The sequence below is a fragment of the Rhinolophus hipposideros genome, assembly GCF_964194185.1.
Source record: "Rhinolophus hipposideros genome assembly, chromosome: 6".
Lineage (NCBI taxonomy): Eukaryota > Metazoa > Chordata > Mammalia > Chiroptera > Rhinolophidae > Rhinolophus > Rhinolophus hipposideros.
In genome coordinates this window covers 72418973-72440675 of record NC_138052.1, presented here as the reverse complement: position 1 = coordinate 72440675, position 21703 = coordinate 72418973, and the positions used below count along the sequence as shown (strand labels likewise).

The following is a 21703-nucleotide window of genomic DNA, read 5'->3' as shown; positions in this document are numbered from 1 at the left end:
AACGAAACCCAGCAACAATTAGGATTCCAAAACCCCTGCAGTTTTTATACCATACCACATCATGCCATCATATATGGGGGGAGGGGGGGAACGCTATAATAAAGAGAAATATATTTTCCAAGCTGTGGTTCTCCAGGTAACAGTGTGTCTGCATGAAGACCATAGTAAATGAACCATGCAGGAAATTATTAAGAACCCAAAACTTTTCGTTAACATTCTAATTAAACTTAAGAAAAACACTCAAAATAAAAGCACTAACTATCCTAGGTATGGCATGGAGACAACACCAAATATATGTCACTGCTGGAAAAACACCAAAGCCATCATCCTAGGTGTTTAGTTATTTTGGAACACTTAACTAATTTTCCCTTAGCAAAACGTCTCAGGCAAATGAAAAATGTATTTTAGTGATTTCAGTATTTCTGCTCTGCCAATTGAAGTTTTATCTTCTTAAGCATTCTGGTTCTGTATCTTAACATTTTCCAATTTAAATTCAGATTAACCTATACTGACTCTTACCAGGTACTGTATTAATTTCCATAAATTTCAAATAAATGGTAGTTTAAAATGTATTAATCTACTGATTAACTACACATTTTTAAAAGATATTTTAACCAATGAGATATGATCAATAATATTATCTGAAAAATAACTTAATTATCTCAGGTTCAATGAAATTTAAGTGAGGCAATTTTACAGTTGTAACTCAAACATCACTTATGATTAAAGGAGAATGTTTAAAACTTATCAAATTTCTTTCCACTTCTATCAAATTTATAACATACGGATAAATAGGAAGACTTCAACTAAGAAATTGTTTCAAGCTTCAGGTAGTCTGATTTATTTAACGAATGCAATTCTCACCATTACAATGAATCATATGGTTAAATAACCGATTTTATTTGCCAGCCCAGTCCCTTCCTAGAGCTTCAGCACAGAGGTTTTCTAGTTTTATTTCTCTAACCATCAGGCTATTCTTCCTTATTTGTACACATTGACAAACTTAGTTTAACTAGCATCTAAATGACAATGATGGTAATAATTAACATTTACTATGTCGCATTTAATTCTCACAGATGACCAAAGTGTGGCAGAAAGGTTAATAAGGAGCTGAGGCAGGATTCGAACCCAGGAATTTGGGTTCCGGGGCCAGCATTTTAACAAAGTGGACAAACTCAAAACAGACCTGGTTTCCTTATTATTGTTCTCTAATAAAATATTGGGTTTTGTTTACAATTGTTTAATCATGTCTCATGTTCTATGGTTGAATGCAAATATCGGGTGTCTACTTAACTGAGGTCCACCTTGAAGCAACTTGTAAAAAATAAAAAAAAGCTTCAGTTGTTTTCCCCTGCACACATACCGCTCTGCCCACAAAATTGCAATCCAGTTCTGCCTGATTCTAAACTGTTGTCTCTTGAAGACCCGCCTCTTGGAGATTTTCTGTCGAACGCCTTAATAAGTGACTTTGAGAACTGTATAGTATCTCTCCATCCATCCTCCCTCAGAAAAACACCTAAATTCAATTAGAATAATTCTCGGGCATTGTGAATAAGACATAGGCCTTCGGATAATTTCAAGACCAAAAAAAGTAATTTAAAAAAAAAAAAGCGAGAAAGTGTGGGAGGACGCCTTTCCCCCTTCTAACCGTAAAGATATAAAGGGGCTCATAAAGAGACGGGGGGGGGGGGGAAACTAAAAAGCGGGGCGCGGGGCAGCGCGAAGGACCCGCGCAAAGGGTCCCGGGATCCTGGTCCGCGACGGGAGGCGCGTCCTCCGGCTCAGCAACCCTCCTCAAGCCACCTAACCTCCACCTTCTCCAGCGGCCTCCCCTGGGCCCGCGAGCCCGGGCCCGCGAGAGGGGGAGTAGGCCTCGCCAAGCAGGATCCCGAAAAGGACCCGAGGCAGGGCGCTGAAGGCGCCACGAGGGCCTGACTGCGACCGGGAGCGGGGGCCGGCGGTTGCTCCGGGACCCGGCGGGTCAGGAGGTGACGGGAGAAGTCAGGAGAAAGAAAGGGAGGGGAGGGTTGGGAAGCGGCGTCCGGTCCGTCAGCGCAGACAGCTCTGCCAAACCTCCGACTCCCCCAGTCCCGCCGCCGCTGAGAGCCCTACAGGGCGAGGAGGGTAGTCCACAAAGTGCTGGAGCAGAGGGGAGAAAATTCAAAACGAGTCTACTCAACCTCGTCTTGGCTCCGAGGCCCCGCCATGGAGACGAGCACAATGCGCAGGCGCACCCCCACTGAGAGCGCGCAGCGCGTTACCATGAGATAAGACCACTATCGGCCACCGTCGTAGGTTTCCTTTGTGATTTGTTTCATATATATATATACACATATATATATATATATGTGTATATATATATATATATATATATATATTCCCTCCTCTCATCAGGATTTCCAGTCTGAAGCTAGAAGCGAGAGGCCACGAAAAATCTCGGTAGAGTGAAGTTCTGAATGGGACTATGCGTGAGAAAAATAATCCCGGAACGGCTTTACTAAATTGAAGATGAAGACAGAAAATATAATAGATATAGGGCTGGAGTCGAGAAGGTTAATGAAAGGAAGCTATCCTGAGGGCAGCGTGGCAAAAGACTACAATTCCTAGTGGTCACAGCGTCTGAGAAGCGCTGCTGGGGGTTGTAGTGTCTAGGGGCTGTGTTTGAAGTATGAGGTCTTAAAGACAGCGTCTTGAATTTAAAAAAAGAGAAGTCGATTTGAATTGGGCCTTTCTGTATCTTCATGCTCGTTTACAGGCCCCAGTGTATTAAAAGAAATCCAAAACAATTAAAGGGACATGCTGTCTTTAAGATTACGCTTTCCTAATCGATGATTCCTAAATCTACGAATAGGTAGTTGATGTTTGTGGGCTGGGCCGCGGTGGAAGGACAGCCTCGTGGTCCCTCTTTGGTGAGGAGGCCTGAGGAGGGAAAGCGGAATCCAAGTCTTGGACTGCAGTTCTGCTTTCCTGTGCAGTCTGATTTTGAGCTCGTTTTTTTTGTAGTCCTCACGGACCAGAGCACCCGTCGTCTGACCGTTACCCAATACGTTTCTGTAGGCGAGTCTTGCGTGTGCTCTCCGCCATGGCTCAGCTCCAGACACGCTTCTTCACTGACAACAAGAAGTAAGTACGCGCCCGCCCCTTCTCTCCCCCTACCTGGGAACCTTTCCAAGGGCCCCTTCGGTATGACCTTCTGGATCCCTCGTGGTCTTTGCCGTATTCACTTTCACGTTCCCCTTCCCCCCACACACACACTTTTTTTTTGTTTTTTTGCTGGACTCCTTGTTTGAGCGTGTTTTCCGCTCACGTGGAAGTGGTACCTTCAGGATTTCTTAGGGACCGACCTCCGATATCACCTCCTTTCTGCCTGGCTTCTCAGGCTCAGTATAATTTGAATTGTGAGTGTAGAGGGGCCTCCAGGGCCTTGTTTGCTTCCTGAATGAAGCACGTAATGTAATTTAACAGTGAGCAATGGACAGAGTCGTTACGGACTGCCTGCTGGTGGTGGTTCACAATTTCTGAAAATAGTTTTTTTTTTAAGTAGGTGATAGACGGTGCTTTCCTAAACTAGGCTAGAAAGGGGAGCTCTCTAGCCTAGTTTAGGTTTGGTAGAACTGATTTTTGATAAGAGTGAGGTCAACTGTTACAGATTTGTGTATTTATATAGATGTATATGTATGTGTGCATATATGTGTGTATGTGTATATGTACATGCGTAAACTTTTTTACCAGTAGTCCCAGGTCTGTAGCATTCATTTGAAATCTAATTATGTCTTGTGGTATATTTATTTATAGCTTTATGAGTTGACCTGGTAAGTCATATTCACTCCTCTTGTGTTGTTGCTTACAGTACACATAAATTGTGTTATCAATGCATATGAGTATATATACTTAGTCTACGTACATCTCAAGAAATGTGGTGATGCAATAACATGGCCACTGTATGTTTCCTAGTTGAAATTTTTGTTGGGATTATTGTTGATTCACACGGTCTTAAGAAATAATAGAACACTGCATTTTAACCCCAGCAATAATGTCATGTATATGTGTGTGTACATATATTTAGATTCTCCAAAAATATATTCTGGTCAATTAAATGAAGGGGTGAACTAGTTTTATTCACATATATGTATATAATTTATAAATATATTTATTTGTGTACATGTGAATTTTGCTACTTTCCCCCACCCCATTTTACTGACTAAAATGGTAAGGGATAGGAAGAATGAAAAGATTCAATTTCTAGGTTTTCTTACCTTTTAGAGAATCTAAATAACTGCTTTGTTTTTTGGCATGATAAATATATAATTATTGCCTTACTACTCAACATCAACATCAGCATAACTTAGGAGTTTCTTAGAAAAAGCAGAATCTCAGACTCCATCCCAGACCTGTTTATTTAGACACGATCTGCATTTTGACAAGATTGAAACCCACCACCACCGTGGCAAAAAGAGACTTACTGTAGCATGACTTGATGAGTCCTGTAGATTCTGCCTTAACACCTTTTGAAACTTTTCTATTCCTCACAAATACAGCCTTAATTCAGGCCTTATGGGAATTTTTTTGTTTTCGGTAACAACTCTGAGATGTAATTCACATACAATAGAATTTAATATGTAAAATGTCCATTTCAGTGGTTTTTGAGTATATTTGCAGAATTATGCAACCATCACCACAAGTCAATTTTAGAACATGTTTCATTACCTTTCAGCTGTTACCTTCAGTCCTTCCAATTCCTCAGCCCTAAGTAAACACTATTTTCTGTCTCTGTAGATTTGTCTGTTCTGGACATTTCATGTAAGTGGGATTATATAACGTGGTCTTTTGTGATTGGCTTCAGGGGTCATCCATCCAAGTTTATGGACATTTAGGTTGTTTCAACCTTTTGGCTATTATGAATAGTGGTGATGTGAACATTTATGTAAAAGTTTTTGTGTGTATATATTTTCATTTCTCTTGGATATATACTTAGGAGTGCAGTTCATGGATCAAATGGTAATTCCATGTTTAACTTTTTGAGGAACTGCCAGGTGTTTCCAAAGCAACCTCACCATTTTACATTTCCCACCAGCAATGAATAAGGGTTTAATTTCTCCACATTTTCCCAACATTTATTATCTGTCTTTTCTTTGGTCACTATTTAGAGCAAAATCACACTTTCTGGAATAGGCTGGGTGGGCAGTTTAGTAACTCTTAGCTACTGTTTTGCTGCTTTCCCTGCTTTCCTGAACCCCTTCTTCCTGTCTACCCCTTTTTCACCTGGCAAAAACTCACATTTCTACATGAAGCTTAAGAATGATCTTCTTTGTGCATCCTTTCAGACCCTGCTCTCTCCTCCTTTTCTGTGGTTGAAATGACTTATGGCTTCTTTGCTCTCCCAATTTATATATTATGACATTGTTCTTATATAGTTTCATTTTATTTGATTACCAGACTTTCACCTTTTTTTGAGAACAGAGACCACATCTTAATTCATTTTTGTTACCCCATGTAGCAAAATGTCTGGCATGTATTAGATAGTAACTAGTAAATGTTTGTTGAATGAATAAATTCACATTCGTTAAAATATCTGTAGACTCGATATTGACATTTCATTTCCTTTTTATAGATATGCGGTAGATGATGTTCCCTTCTCAATCCCTGCAGCCTCTGAAATTGCTGACCTTAGTAACATCATCAATAAATTGCTGGAGGCCAAAAATGGTGGGTATATATGTTCTGAAAAGTTAGGAGAGAGAACAATATCACTACCTACACTAAAATAAATCACCTTTTAATTTTATTTCTTTTTTTGGCCTTATTTTATAATGCGTTTTATAATGGTAAGCTTTATAAATCATAAGGGTTTCCCTGCTATATGATACTTCGAAAAAGGCTTTGAAATAAAAGTTTTCGGACAATATTTCAATTTGATCTGTTTTTAAGACAATATGGAGATAAAGTGGTTGAGATTTATAAAGATTTTAGTGTGATAGTTATGATACAGAGGTAATCAAGACATTGCGGTTGTGCTAAAGAGGCCTGTGTTGGGTAGGCATAGAACAAGCATCTTGATGCTGGGCCCCACTGGCTATATTTCTACGAAGCAAATGGCAGTATCAGTATCTGAGTGTTTATTTTGTGTAATAACAAATGTCAATATTAATACTGGTATTTTTTTACGATTTAGAATTCATAAAAAAATTAATGGATAAAACAAACATTTGTTAACATGCAAGAGTTTCAAGTAAAACATTTACAAAGATTTAAATGTTAAACACGTGCTAGGTGTGAATATAAATTATTAGCCCATAAAATTAATAACAATGTATGCAAAAATAGTGGTTAACCAAGATTAGCCATAAAATGATCATTGGAGTTGGGTGACAGGTGTATGAACGTTTATTATAAGGCTTATTCTCTACTTTTGCATATATTTGAAATTTTCTATAATAAGATGTTTTTTAAAAAGTAAAACCATAAATAAAATAGGAGATTTAAACATGAAAAATTAAAAAATAACAAAGTGTGATCTTTAAAAACAAAATTTGTCAATGGAGACACATTTAGAGGCAAGCATATTTTTAAGCAGATGTTTCTAATGTTTCAAAGCTTTTTTGATTCAACCTTAGTTGGAGGAATGGGGAGGTGAAAGTTATGAACTAATGCCTATATTTTCTCCTTCATCTTCAAATAATCCCATAACTTTTTTGTTAAGTATAAGATGATGTTTTTGAACAACTATTTTCAGGGGCACAGGGTGTGCAATCTTTTCATTGCTACTGTGTGTTTCCCGAAAATAAGACCTAGCCAGACAATCAGCTCTAACGCGTCTTTTGGATCAAAAATTAATATAAGACCGGGTCTTATATAATACTCGGTCTTATAGCAAAATAAGACTGGGTCTTATATTAATTTTTGCTTCAAAAGACACATTAGAGCTGATTGTCCTGCTAGGTCTTATTTTCAGGAGAACACGGTAGCAAGCTGTAGTTCTTGGTTCAGAGATATTCACATAGCATTTCCTACCAATCTTTGTCTTTACTTCCATCATGGATGTATAGAGACTCTGATGCATAGTTACTTTTCTAAATTTCAAAAATGTCATATATTCTACCTATTGAAAAAGTTTTGGAAATAGGATAAGAATTATTTTTGCAATTAGAAATTTTGCAATACCGGTATATGGTTTTTGTTGTCACCTAAATAGTTGCATATTTTCTAAACTTGTAGATGAACATTGGTTTATCTTTTTGTATAAATTGAATAACTGAGTCATTGCTCTTGAGTTGAAGATGCAAATTATTCAGATTTTTTAAAAGTAACAATCCAAATAGTCAATGAAGGAATTCTTTCAGAAGGATTATATCTAATAAATAAAGAACGAATGAAGAATTTGTAGCATATTGTAACTCCAAAAGAAATAACAGGTTTAAGTAGTGATTATCAATAGCTGTTAACACTATTAATTAGGTAAAAGGCTGATAGAGAACATGATGGATGGGATCAGATTGACATCATCTGAGCCCAGAGGTGGATCTTAATAGCATAAAGAGACACAATGAGATAACATGCTTCCTGGTGTGATGCAATAGGAAATACACAATACTGTAAGTATTCTTGCCCTCCCCACCAAAAAGCAAACATCAAATGTTTAGGTCTGTCTTGTGTACAGGGTATATAGGTGGTAGAGGAACATATTAAAGGACACGTGGAAATGTAATCAAACAAACTGAGAATGTAAGAAATATTAAGAGACAGATATTCAGTTTCTCCAACAAATAAATGAATGGCAAGGGAAAGAAAGGAACTGTAAAAGATTAAATAAACATTAATCAAATATAAGGTGTGGACTTTGGATGCTGATTCTAAAAAGGTCACTGTAAAAATATTTTATGAATTAAGGAAATGTGAACATTGGCTTTTGATATTCAAACAAATAATTATTAAATATTTTAACGTGACTTTTTTTTAAGTCCTTATATTCAGAGATACACACTAAAGCATTTACAAAATGATAACCATATTTGAGGTTTGCTTTAAAATAAACCAGTGGGGGATAAAAAGTACCTTTTGTTTTGGGGTCTCATACCTCTGCCAATACCACTTCAGGGCCTAAGGGCAATGATCGTATTATGTGTTTTTTTTAGGGTTCCACAAACATGTGGAGTTTGATTTCCTTATCAAGGGCCAGTTTCTGCGAATGCCCTTGGTCAAACACATGGAACTGGAAAACATCTCATCAGTAAGTTCAAATGCTTACCTGCTCTATTTTACGGAAGGTATTATCAGATAATGTAGATAAACTGCATTTAGAATCAGCCTAAATCTAAATCAGCAACCAAGATACTTTTGATTATTTTTTCCTAAAAATTTGAATTTCAGTTTCTGTATGTTCAATTTTGAAATCACCTCTTCTGAATATGTATTATTCAACAAATGCAGATGAATGAATACAGAAAGATACCTTCATACTTGTGGAAGAATTGTCAAAAAGGGAAAAGCAAATATATATTTCCTACTATAAAGGTGTACAAAGTGATTATGCACATAATAAAAATTTATGGGTTAGGTTATTGTGATTTATAATGATTCCCCCCTTCTACTTTCGAAACTTTCCTTAATATCTCTTACATTTTAAAATATAATTTATAATTGCTTTTATAATTTTGGGTGCAATTTTTAGGACTATGGTAAAATATACATAAAATCTGTCATTTTAACCATTTTTAAGCGCACAATTCAGTGGCATTAACTACATTCTCACTCTTACGCAATCATCACTACTATCCACTTCCGTAACTTTTTCATCATCCCAAACAGAAGCTCTATACCCATTTAACAATATGCCTTTATGATTTTATAATTCAAAGTTTCTTATATTCTTTTTTCCCACTTTTAGTATAAGTTTTCCAAAGTCATTAATATTTCTTACTGTTACTCTGTAGATCAGATAAAGTTTTTTACCTTTCGTGTGGCTCCAAATTTTCTGGGTTATGAAGGGGACGTACGTGAAGGAGATACATTAAACGGGGGTCCTTTATCTTCATAAGTTACCATTTTAGAACTGCACCACCTGATTGATTTCTGGTTTCTCTCTGTGACTAGGAAGAGGTTGTGGAACTAGAATACGTGGAGAAGTACACCGCACCTCAGCCAGAGCAATGCTTATTCCACGATGACTGGATCAGTTCAATCAAAGGGGCAGAGGAATGGTATTGACACACAGATGTTCTTGTATCTGTTTTCTCGTGCCACCTCCATCAGTCTTTTTAAGTTAACTATGAGAATATTCTTCTCTGATTTCTCTGTTCTTTGTAAAAGTAATTTGTGATATCTGTATCAGTGACCACGCCAAAAATTTTACATTCAGTGTAGTCGAGAAGAAACATATCTATTAATCAGTTTTCTGTGTCAAGATGTTGTGACATTTGTGTTCTGAACAAGTCAAGTGTCAGGGTGTTTGATTTTTGTATGTTGCTTTTAAGACCATGGATAGAATTTGTCTCATAGAGGGGAAAAAATCTTTTTATAGCCACCTATAGATCTCCTAGCCTACTACCATGGATATGCAGATCATGCTATTTTAGGGCTAAAAGGGCAGACTAGAATCAAGATATGGATGGCTCTGAGCAAACGCTCACTGGCCTTGTAGACAGATATTTCAGGAGTGGTATATAGTAGGAGCTTACTTCCAAAAAATGTTTCCCTGAAGTTATTACACAAAGTTGCTTTTACTTTTATTGGTGTTACTTTTATTTTACTGTAAGTGATTTTTCTGTTTTTTCCTACTTAATGTTTTTCACTGGTTCAATACAAAGGACTATTAGGCTTTACAAGCAATTTGCTTAGCTTTCCTAAGACTTGTAGTGTTTATAACAATAATAAAAATGAAATCTAGGGTTCATCAGTAATGTTTTTATTTTTAGCATGTCAGGCAAAGCCAAATGTTATGTCTCTGATCTACTCTAGTGTGTTTTGAAATCTTAATCTTCATATTAAAGAAGAGTTTAAAAGTATAATCTTCAAGGTTTACTTTGTCATAATTGATTTCAGTTTGGAAAAGCTGCTTTTTGTATTTCATTGGATTTTTTTCCACTCAGGATCTTGACTGGCTCTTATGATAAGACTTCTCGGATCTGGTCCTTGGAAGGGAAGTCAATAATGACAATTGTGGGACATACAGACGTTGTAAAAGATGTGGCCTGGGTGAAAAAAGGTAAGGACTCTTCTGAAACTGAGGAATCCTGGACAGAGAACTGGAAATAAGCCATTTTCAGTCCTAGGGCAGAACTTGGACAGGGTAGGAAATGTCTCGTGCCTCAGTTATTTTGAGGTCTTGTAAAAATATAGTGTTCAAGAAGTAAAGGATTATGAATATGTAAAAAAATTCATAAGTTAATAGAAGTGAATCCTTACTAAAATTATAATACATTTTCAAGTTAATATTGAGTATGTTAAACTTACGTTTTAGAGAGTATTTTTGAAGAATCTTCCCTTTGTACCTTAAGTTAGCTTTCTTTCCAAGCTGGCTATATGAGTTGTTTTTTTATGTTTTTACATTTTTCTCAACAACAACAAATTCAATTCTTCATTTTCAGAATACAATGTATTTAAATTTTTTGAACTGATTTGTTTCTTATTCTTCTTTCCTCAGATAGTTTGTCTTGCCTACTACTGAGTGCCTCTATGGATCAGACTATACTCTTATGGGAGTGGAATGTAGAGAGAAACAAAGTAAAAGCCCTACACTGTTGCAGAGGTCATGCTGGAAGTGTGGATTCTATAGCTGTTGATAGCACAGGAACTAAAGTAAGTTACTACTGTGTTGAATTAGACTTTGAACTTATATGCAAAAAAATTTTTTCTAATTATGTTCTTTGTGATTTGCCTACTTTTATAAGAATTGGTGACCAAAGAATGTGATTTCAAATCAAAAAGTAAATACTTATACAATAAAAGACATAGAGATTCACTTCTTCAGTCTGGGTATCTCTGGTTTAGAACTTTTATATTAATTGCAGAAATTTTAAGAAATTAGGTAATCCAGCAATTTCTTTCTGTAACCTTCTTAAATAATAGTGATTGACATTTTTAATCTTTCAGCTACTCATAGTGCTGTCATTAATTGAAAATGTCTAGTTGAAAAAAAAATGTCTAGTTGATCATCTAATAAGCCTTAGTTTACACTAAGGTTAGTGTTAATATACGCTGTTTTACTATTATTGCTTTTCTACTCTTTATCATGACAAAATGGTACAAGTTAAAAGGAAACAAACCTGAGGGCAACTCTATTGACTTCTGAGAAATTATAAACTCTTTTACCATTTGAAAATTCCCTAAACCACAATGAAGGATTCTGGATTTAAGAGTGTTTCTTCATCATTTCTTCACCAGTTAGCATGACAAAGGACATGTGATTCAGAGTTAAAGATTTATGATTATTAAGCCATAAAGGTTGACTTGTTGCCGAGTCCAAACTTAAGTGAATTAACTGTACCCTGTCTTGGCTATAAGACAAGACTTGTACTTTATTCAGTTTAAAGTTTGTGAGATCCAAGTGAGGAGCGAACATCCACATGATGAGCAGGGTAATGAGGCATTTGGGTCTTAGGAACTGGGGAGTGGAGGCTTGTATGTGGCTAGCATACATCCTCCCTTTCTTGTCTACCCTAGTTGACTTTATTCTCACTTACCTCAAACTGGCTCTCCACCTGGCAATAAAACCTGGCCTTCAATATTCTAAGGTTTTACATCCTGTACCATCTGTCCCTGGAAAAAGACTAACTTCAACCCTCTGGAACACAAGTGTTCAAAAAAAGGTCCTGAAGGAGAATGAGGCCTATTGGCACAGTGTAGGTCAGTTGCCCACCCTCATTTAAGCAACTATGGCCAGGGCACAGGGCCACGTGAAAATGGCAGCTCCTTCAGTTGACATGAGATTGAGGGTACAACTTTCAGGAGACTAGGAAGACAGGCAGATGATACCATAGTAGTAAGAATTTCAGAGCAAAGTTAAGGTTTTAACTTATTAAATAGAAAAAAACAAGGCAAATAATATGATGAATTATAGTATATACTCTTTTTCCCTTCATATATATCTGTTTAGTTTTGCAGTGGCTCCTGGGATAAGATGCTAAAGATCTGGTCTACAGGTAAATCACATATTTCTTTTACCTTGACTTATTAATGACATTTCAAGAATTTCAGTGAAAGAATGCTTTTTAACCCATATTTTGCCATAAAAATGGACCAGGGCTTTTTAGGACACAAAGGAGCATAGTATAGAGAAAAGTTAGTATATTTTTTTTGTGTTTCAAAATGTAATTCTATTCTACCATCCCCTTATTTATTGGACAATGTCACTGAACTGCTGTAAGTGTCAACAACATGTATGGTGCAATGGGACAACTGCCTTCGTTCTCGGAGTTCCCTTATTCAGGAACCTGGAAATGAACAAAAATACCTTCTGAGTAATTTGGATACACTTTAAACTGTTAGAGAAATTTCTTAGTTAAGCTGGTTTACTTTCAAACAAAAAACCTTTTAATGCAATTTTACCAATCTTCTTACTTTGAAAATACAGATTAGAAGGAACAATTACAGGAGCAGGAAGGAGGAAAGAGGACTTTTAGAGGAAGGTGCATTGATAGTAGTAAGAAAACTCTGAAAGAAGAAAAGAGGATAAAATCCCACGGATATTTAAGTTGTAAAAATAGTATAGAATTATTTATTGCACAGGTAAACAGATCAGAATACCTGTTACTTCTGAGGTAATTGCTGTATTGCAGTATAATACCCTAAATACGTTCACAAAGTAGAGTTGGGGGGATCAGGAAAAGCTTAAGAGTTTTAAGTAATTATACATAAAATGGCAGGAAATATATAATCCATTTTAGTCGATTTTTCCAAAAATGCTTAAAACAGTTTTGAGACAGAAGGTGGTTAGTTTATACATTTTTCCCTTTGTGGAATGTTTTATTTTTTGATAGTTCTGGGTAAATGAGAAATGTGTATGATTTAAGGCATTTATAGTCTAGTTCAGGAAAAACTTTTAACATTCATAAAATAGTTACAAAACATTGATTTTCCATCTCGGTTTACTAGGCCAAAAGATGTGTAACAAAGATATTTTTTTAAAAAAGTCAAAAGTAACTATCCATGAAACACTTCTAATTCATGATTAGAAAAGAATAAACATGGCTGGAATATATGTCCTTTTAACATGTGGCATTTCCTTTTTCATAATATAAATACAATCTGGTTTGAACTACAATCTATGAGGCAGTTTTTCATAGATATGGTAAGTAATGAATATTCATAATGGTGATCTTAAAGACATAGCAAGATGTCAAACTGGTTAGAGTCTAGGATTTTAATGTACTTTACTTTTTGCTTTCTCCCTTCGGAAGATTGGTAAGCTACATGTTGTTTTTATGTATAATTTTCTGTTAACCAAAATAAGGAGGAATATCTAGATGTTCCCTAGCCAGTTGAGATAATACGAAGAAAGTATAGACCCAGAAATGTACAAATTTGAGACTATCTACAATTAATATTTACCATAAATTTTAAAAATATCAAATCTAATTCTCTGATACAGTCCCTACAGATGAAGAAGATGAAATGGAGGAATCTACAAATCGACCAAGAAAGAAACAGAAAACAGAGCAACTGGGACTAACACGGGCAAGTATTTGTGAGAACTGACTGTACTTGGCTTAGGTCTGTATTGACAAATATACGGCGATTTAATACAGCCTTTCCTATTTAAATTTCCTTTTGTCTTGCCTTGTTGCTTCAACCATCATTAGGTTTTCTTTCAGCAAATTTGTAAATTTTTATTATAAATACTGCTGTACTATGCTACATTATCTGAGACATTGAACATAGTGGCGTTGAATCAGGATTACAGATTGCTGGGTTGATTATTTAGCTATTATATTTGATCTAGCGTATTTTGAAGTAAGATATTTCAGTTATTAAAACTTACACTAAAATTAAATGAAGCATCTCATGACTGTTTAATAATATTGTTTCATATATTGAGGATGTAATTCTCACTAGGGATGCTACTTAGTATCTACAACTAGAAACGAAGAGTTTAATTGGGATTTTGAGTCCATCATTTAGCTACTAGATCTAATTAAATCAAACTCAAAAATTTCATCTATATTTTTGTTCTGTTGAATTAGGAAGACATTTGTCTTAATATGATCTGGCCTGTATTCATATACTTAATGATAAGGGCAATACTGAGTTAGGTTCAAGAAAACATTTTTCATTTATTTTCTACAACTATTGAATGTGCAATAAATCAAGCACACATTTGCACACTATTTCTTGTAATTACCAATAATAAGATACCTTAACAACAATTATTGAAAATGAGGATAAAGTGTCATCATAAATGATTCATCAAACTCATGTAAAATAAAATAAACAATAGCATTTACTAATTCTAACTGAAAGTGGTGATTTATAATTTCTTAATACATTTAACATGGACTGCTGAATTACAAGAGGAATGATCTAGCAGCAGCTTAGCTTCCTTAACTTAGTCTGGTAGGAAAAATTAAAGTTGTAAATACCTTCCTAATTGGATATTGTGCCATTGGTAATTTATTGATGCATATCCCTGATCAACCTCTAAAGAATATATCTGAGATTTCCTGAAATGCTTTACACAGAAAGTAGCTTTTCTTTAACCTTTCTTTCAATTGAAGTTTGGCCTACATGTAGATAATTGTACTGCTCAATGAATTTTTATCGTGTTTCCCCAAAAGTAAAACCGGACAATCAGCTCTAATGCATCTTTTGGAGCAACAATTAATGTAAGACCTGGTATTATATTATACTATATTATATTATATTATACCCAGTATTATGTCATATCATATCCAAGACGGGGTCTTATGTTATAGTAAAATAAGACTGGGTCTTATATTAATTTTTGCTCCAAAAGACGCTTTAGAGCTGATGGTCCGGCTAGGTCTTTCTTTCGGGGAAACACGGTAGTTTTATAAACACCTAAGTAATTACTATCCAAATCAAAACGCTGAAAATTACCAACACCCTAGATGACCCCCTCCAACCTCCCATACAATCAGTAGCCCCCAAAGGTAATCGGTGTTGTGACTTACTCATCCTAGATTAGTTTCAGCTTTGTATTATCTATGAGATCCCATTCATGCTGGTGCATGTAAGGGTTCTTCTCATTAATATATATAGTATTCCACTGTATGAATATACCAGAATTTATCCGTTCTTTTGATGGACATTTAAGTTGTTCCCAGTTTTGACCACCATAAATAAAGTTGCTAAGTTCTTACACTTGTCTTTTGATGCATGTACATATGCCGTCATTTCTGCATAGGTAGAATTGCTGGGTCACAGGGCATGCACAAGTTCAGGTTTTTGAATTTTAGATACTGCCAAAAAGTTTTCCCAGATAGTTGTATCAGTTTATACTCCCCCTGACAGAGCATGAGAGTCAAAGTTACTTCACATGCTTACCAGTACTTGATATGGTCAATTTTTTAACACCATAACTGATTTTATTTTCCCACATAATGTATGTTTACATTTACTTACTTTTACAAAGTATATCATTTATAGACTTCTGGTTGTGTGCAGTGGAATTTAAAGCCCAGCCCTTTGGTAATCTAATTTATGAAGTGCCTATTCATGTTTTTAGCCCATTTTTCAAAAGTTGCCTATCTTTTTCTCATTGATTTGTAAGAATTCTTTATGTATTCTGGTTTCAAAGTCTTTGCTGAATATATATTATAAGCATTTTCTCCCACTGAGTGCTTGCTGATAACTTCTGTTTTTAGGTATATACTTTTTATAAGCTTGCATCCATTGTTGATTTTATTTGAGAGAAATCATAATATATTCACTTTCTCACAGGTTATTTTAGAAACCTTTGAAGTGCTATTTGAAGTGAAAATTGTGCTGCTATTAGAAATAATAGAAAAGGTTGGATTTTTAAGACCAAAATGATAAAAGACAAATATCAAAAATATTGTCTTTCTGGATTTCTATCTAGTACTTGATTTGTATTAATATGAGTAATGCTACCAATCAGTTAATTTATTATTTGTTTCATACATTAATACACAGTAAGGTTTTCTCTCAAAATCAGTTTTTTCTCAACAGTATTGTTCTACTTGGAGTTTGTAGAAACAATGCCAAAGTAACAGTAACTTTACTACCTTTTTACAAAAATTTACATGTAGGAAATTCACCCTTTTTGGTATTTATCTCTTGAATTTTGATAAATGCATAGAATATAACTACTACATAATCAAGATACAGAACACTTCGTCATCACCTAAAACTTGTGTTGCCCATCGACAGTCATCCCTTCCCTTCTACTTCTATCCCCTGCAACCACTGATCGGTTCTTCATATAATTTTTCTTTTTCCAGAATATCATATAAGTAGAATCATATAGTATGTAGACTTTTGCATCTGGCTGTTTTTTCACACAGCATAATGCATTTGAGGTTCGCCCTCCCCCCAGTTTTTTTGAGGGATGGTGGAAGAGATTCATCTAGGTTATTGGTTATAATGGTTTCTTCCTTTAAAGTTGAGTAGTATTCTATTGTATAGATATACAACAATTGATTTAATTACTCATCAGTTGAAGGATATTTGGGTTATTTCCAGTTTTACAGTCATTAATAAAACTAGTATAATATATTGTGGATAGGCTTTTGTATGAGATTCCTTTACTTCTTTCAGGAAAATTTTAAAGCTGGAAGGAGAGCCCTTAGGAATCATTTGGTCCAGGAGTTGGCAAACTAGAACCCAATAGCCTGTTTGGCTATGGCCTATTTTGTGCTGCGGAATGCTAAGAATGATTTTTACATTTTAAAATTGTTTTCAAAACAAAGAAGATTATGCAACAGAGACTATATGTGGCCTGGAAAAGCTAAAATATTTACTTTCTGAACCTTTACCAAAAAACTTTGCTGATCTCTTATCTATTATAGTATAACCCCTTCATATTACAGATGAGTTAATAATATTTAAGGAGGCTAACTGTATCAGTTACAAAAGTAAATTATCTCATTTCAGAATTATTTCCCATTTCTCACATGTTCCTTATATTTAAGACAGGCACTATACCTAGTTTGGGGATTTTAACTTGAGAGAGACAGTAGAGATTTTGGAGTATTAAATGAACCACAGACATTTAAAAGGTTAGATGCTAAGGACATACGGTGGAAAGAATAACCTATTGAAAGTAATTTATCTGTAAGAGTCATGTAGAAAATGGCAACCCCTTTACTCAAACCTAGACGTGACCCCAGAGCTTTATCTACTAACTTCTACATATAACATATTTGGCAACTGAAAGAATTAAGTTAGTGTTATTATTAATACTCCTCAAAATGAAAAGTAGAACAGATGAGGAAGCAGCAGACTATAGTGGAAGAACTACAAACTTTGGAGAAATATTTGGGTTCAAACTTATATCTGCGGGTTATAAACTATGACCTTGGGCAAGTTATCTTTCTCAGCTTCACTATCTTCATCTAAAAGATAGAAACAGAAATATCTGTCTTGGAGGATTGATATAAAGAAGAAATAAAGCAGGATATGAAAGCCAAAGCACCTGACAAACTATGTAGCATATGGGCTTCAGAAGTAATAACTACTGTTACTGTTTCAATTACTCTAAACTGAAAATGCTTTCCCTTTTGGATGTCTCATTTCTAGACTCCCACAGTGACCCTCTCTGGCCACAAGGAAGCAATTTCCTCAGTTCTCTGGTCAGATGCTGAAGAAATCTGCAGTGCATCTTGGGATCACACAATCAGAGTATGGGATGTTGAGTCTGGCAGTCTTAAGTCAACTTTGGTAAGACAAAATCAGTGGTTCTCTGATTAACTGTGAGCTTTTAAATGATATACGTCTAGAGATGATTCCTTGTAGACTACCACAGTTTAATGTCCTTCCCTCTGTTTTTTTGTGTTTTTTTCCAGACAGGAAATAAAGTGTTTAATTGTATATCCTATTCTCCCCTTTGTAAACGATTAGCATCTGGAAGCACAGATAGGCACATCAGACTGTGGGATCCCCGAACTAAAGGTGAGTGTATAAACCACTGGAGAAAAAATATGTGTAAATGACATCAATTTGTTCTCTCTAGACTTATGTCTAAAAAGGTAATTTTCTACAGTTTTTTTTTCCAATTTGTTCTGCCAGCTTCCCTTTTCTAAAATTCAATAACTGTTATCTTTTTTGCTTTTTTTCAGATGGTTCTCTGGTGTCGTTGTCCTTAACCTCACATACAGGCTGGGTCACAGCAGTAAAGTGGTCTCCTACCCATGAGCAACAGCTGATTTCAGGTTCTTTGGATAACATTGTCAAGCTGTGGGATACAAGGAGGTAAATCTTATTTAGAAATACGTCAATTGCCTGTTGTATACAGAGAAAACGAAATGAATACTGAAATAATAAATATTGATTATCTAAAAGAAAAGTGAGGATCAAAGAAATTTTCATATTAATAATGTTGCTTTTTGCAATCTGAAAGAACTGAATTGTGATAATTTATCATTTGCCAAAAAAGGAAAAAAGTCCACAAGTTTATAAAATCCATCTTTTTGACCATGTTATGTAAAACGGGAAAACATAGTTTAGAAAAATTATCCTAACCTTAATGTAAACATAACTCAGAAGTAGGCCAGTGGTCTCTGAATAAATGGAACTGTGATCGAATTTTAAGTTATATGTTAATAGAAAGTTAAATAAAAATACATATTTTTAAAGATAACTGAATATTAAAGGTTTCTTTCTTACTCATGGGCTAATGCTATGATACTACTATACGCAGAGTGCCCCCAATAAAATGCATACACAATTTATTTACATATTTTTACGAGTGGCATTAACCAAATTTGTTGTTTACCTTAAATCTGTTTTCTAATATCCTTATACTACATGATTTGTTAATATCTAGAAGGTATATACATTTTAATTGGATCCTTTATATAACAATTAGCATGTAGTTTCTGATAATGGTAAGTGCTGTGATGAGAGTAAAGCAGAGTAAAGGGACACTTCTTTGGGGAAGGCCTCTCTTTGAAAGTGATATATTCTAGTAGTTAATTGAACAATGTGAAGGTAAGAGCCATGCACATATCATAGCAGAGGGAAAGCGGATATGATGGGGAAAATCTTGGCATATTGACAAAATAGCAGGAAAGCCAGTGTTGATTCAGTGGAGTACGCAAGGAGGAGAAAAGGGTGGGCCATGGGGCAGGAAGTGGTTTTACTGAGCAGGACCTTGTAAGGCTGATAAGGAATTTGGGTTTCATTCTAAGTGTGATGAGGAGGCTTTGAAAGTTTTTGAGCATGGTAACAAGAATGAAAGCAGAGAGGCCTTTATTGTAATTCAAGAGAAAGAGAACAGTGATTTGGACTATGGGGATAGCATTAGCAATAAGTGGTTGAATTTTAGGTATATTTTGAAGAGAGATCTTGGGCAGGATTGGCTCATAAATATGGAGATAGAATTCTAGGATAACACCCATATTTTCTGCCTGAGCAATTACTGTGATGGGAAAGAGTAGAAAAAGAGGTTTATGGGAGCAAATCAAGGGTTTTGTTTTGGTTGTTTTAAATTTGTAGTGCCCATAACACATCTAGGTATCAGCTAACTGGATGTACATAACAAACTCACGGGAGGAGTTTGAGCCAAACATATAAACTTGGGAATTATCAGCATATAGATTGATAGATAAAGGGTAATATAAAGGCATGATTTGGAGATAAAAATAAAGTAGTCATGAAAGTGTGAAAATGGGCCTAATTATAAAGTTTTATAAAAAAATAGCATTTTTCCCGAATATATTTGTTGTGGTAAATCTTTGTTGCCTACTAATGATATAAGGAATACAAAAGAAGTGGTTAAGTAAATACTCAGAATTTTAATATTAAGTGGTTATTGGGGCAAGTATGGTAAACTCTAAAGTTTGCAGAAAAGTGTAAGTGATTATTCATATATATTTGTTTTAATACTATAAAATGCATATAACATGTTAATATTTTCATCTTTCAGTTGTAAGGCTCCTCTCTATGATTTGGCTGCTCATGAAGACAAAGTTCTGAGTGTGGACTGGACAGACACAGGGGTAAGGATTTATTAGTTATCTGGTGAAGAGGAAAATATATTATTAGAATAAATATGGTATTTGTGTTTGCAGAGTTAATAGTTTCAATAGATCTGATATTTATAATTTTATATTCTAAATTTCCCTTAATCATAAAATCTCACATCTCAAAACAAATTGTCCTTTAATATTAAATTTGAAAACTTTGAAGCAGCTTTTTTCTCACAAGTATTTTAATGAAATGTTGTAAGTCCATAAAGTTGCTCCTTTAGACTAATTGGATCAAAGTAGTTCCCATTTAGAAAAATCTTATATAATAAATCTAGATTATAAAATGTGTTTAAAGAATTACAGTTGAATTATTTTTATATATATATATTTATATATATGTGCGTAAGCTTTTAATGCCTAAGAATTCTTTTCAAATATAGGTCCGAGGAGTACTTGAATGATTTGTAATAGCCATTTACCCACAAATAACTAATGTACTCTTTTACAAACAATTTTCTTAAATAGGCAAAACTATATTACCTTTCAAACTTTTTAATGTTATTACATTTCTTAGCAAATACTTCATAGAAGGTACAATAGCATGTTACACCTTAATCAAATTCAAATGATCACTTTTAAAGTTTTAATATACTATATTATAATATAGTAGTGAAAATTGATGTGATCCGTCCATTTAAGCATTAACTCACAGTGCAAGTTGCCTGCTTATCCATAATTCTTTCTGTAATCAGAATCACCATTATTTACTTAGGTTTAGCTATTATATGAAATAACTGTATTTACTGTTATTTGTTTTTGTTTTGTTTTTTTCCTCTCCCTTTACGCAGTTACTTCTGAGTGGAGGAGCAGACAATAAATTGTATTCCTATAGATACTCACCTACCACTTCCCATGTGGGGGCATGAAAATGAATGATGAAATTGACTACAGAGATTATTTCTATAAATGTAACTGGTAGATATTCCTCAGATTACATCAATGCAGATCACCTTGATAATAGTTATCACTGTCATTTTTCTTTATTTTGTATTTATTGTATAACAGTTTGTGTTTACAAATATAAAATGTGACCTGCATTCTCTACCTTATGCAAATTCTTGAAATTAAATTGAGTTTTTCATTTCTTTTTAAAGGTACTGTTTTAAATTAAGATTTGCTTTTGCAATACTATAAAAGCATATATTAAAAATACAGTAATTGTCCAGAAATTTATTTCTGATGGAGAAACTTAACTTTTTAAAGTTAGCTGTTTTTAAAAACCTAATAAATTTTAATAGAGAAAAAAATTAGAAATACAGTTTGATTTTGGTAAAATAAGTGATTTCTAACTATAATAACACTTTCTAGGTACTCAACATTTAAACGTGTATATATTGCCAATTTATTAAGAATGTGTTGAAATTTTTTAACTGAAGTACTTCATATTAAAGATATGTCAGAATCCTTTAAAAACTTCATACAGATTTATGGTAACCAGGAATCTCTACCACACTTATCCTTGTATGTAGATAAGAATACATTCTTTAGACAAAACCTTTCAGTCAGTATTAGATACAAACAATCCGCACATTTGAAGTAAA

The 21703-nt window shown here is 34.5% G+C and overlaps 2 protein-coding genes across 10 annotated transcripts in view; one reads left to right on the top strand and one right to left on the bottom strand.

Moving 5' to 3' along the window:
* Nucleotides 1-2247, bottom strand: part of CARF (calcium responsive transcription factor) — a 48022-nt gene extending 45775 nt beyond the window's left edge. Inside the window, exon 1 of one of the 2 annotated variants that reach the window (XR_013993514.1) lies at nt 2181-2247. The gene's annotated coding sequence lies outside the window, so the exon portion shown is untranslated. The remainder of the gene's footprint in view (nt 1-2180) is intronic. The other variant, XM_081051457.1, reaches the window with a different exon arrangement.
* On the top strand, nt 1753-21316 carry WDR12 (WD repeat domain 12). 8 transcript variants are annotated; one of them, XM_081051460.1, is made up of 15 exons: nt 1757-2291; nt 2395-2439; nt 3004-3123; nt 5612-5706; nt 8133-8227; nt 9091-9197; nt 10086-10201; nt 10640-10794; nt 12092-12137; nt 13586-13671; nt 17713-17853; nt 17979-18084; nt 18252-18384; nt 20060-20132; nt 20951-21316. In XM_081051460.1, the coding sequence occupies exons 3-15, from the start codon at nt 3083-3085 to the stop codon at nt 21026-21028; spliced, it is 1272 nt and encodes a 423-aa protein (XP_080907586.1). In that variant the 5' UTR covers nt 1757-2291; nt 2395-2439; nt 3004-3082; the 3' UTR covers nt 21029-21316. The 8 variants fall into 8 exon arrangements, with proteins under 8 accessions (XP_080907588.1, XP_080907586.1, XP_080907591.1 ...); XM_081051465.1 differs by having other exon boundaries at nt 1758-2291; nt 3058-3123; XM_081051459.1 differs by having other exon boundaries at nt 1758-2291; nt 2395-2552.
* Nucleotides 21317-21703: the final 387 nt, after the last annotated feature.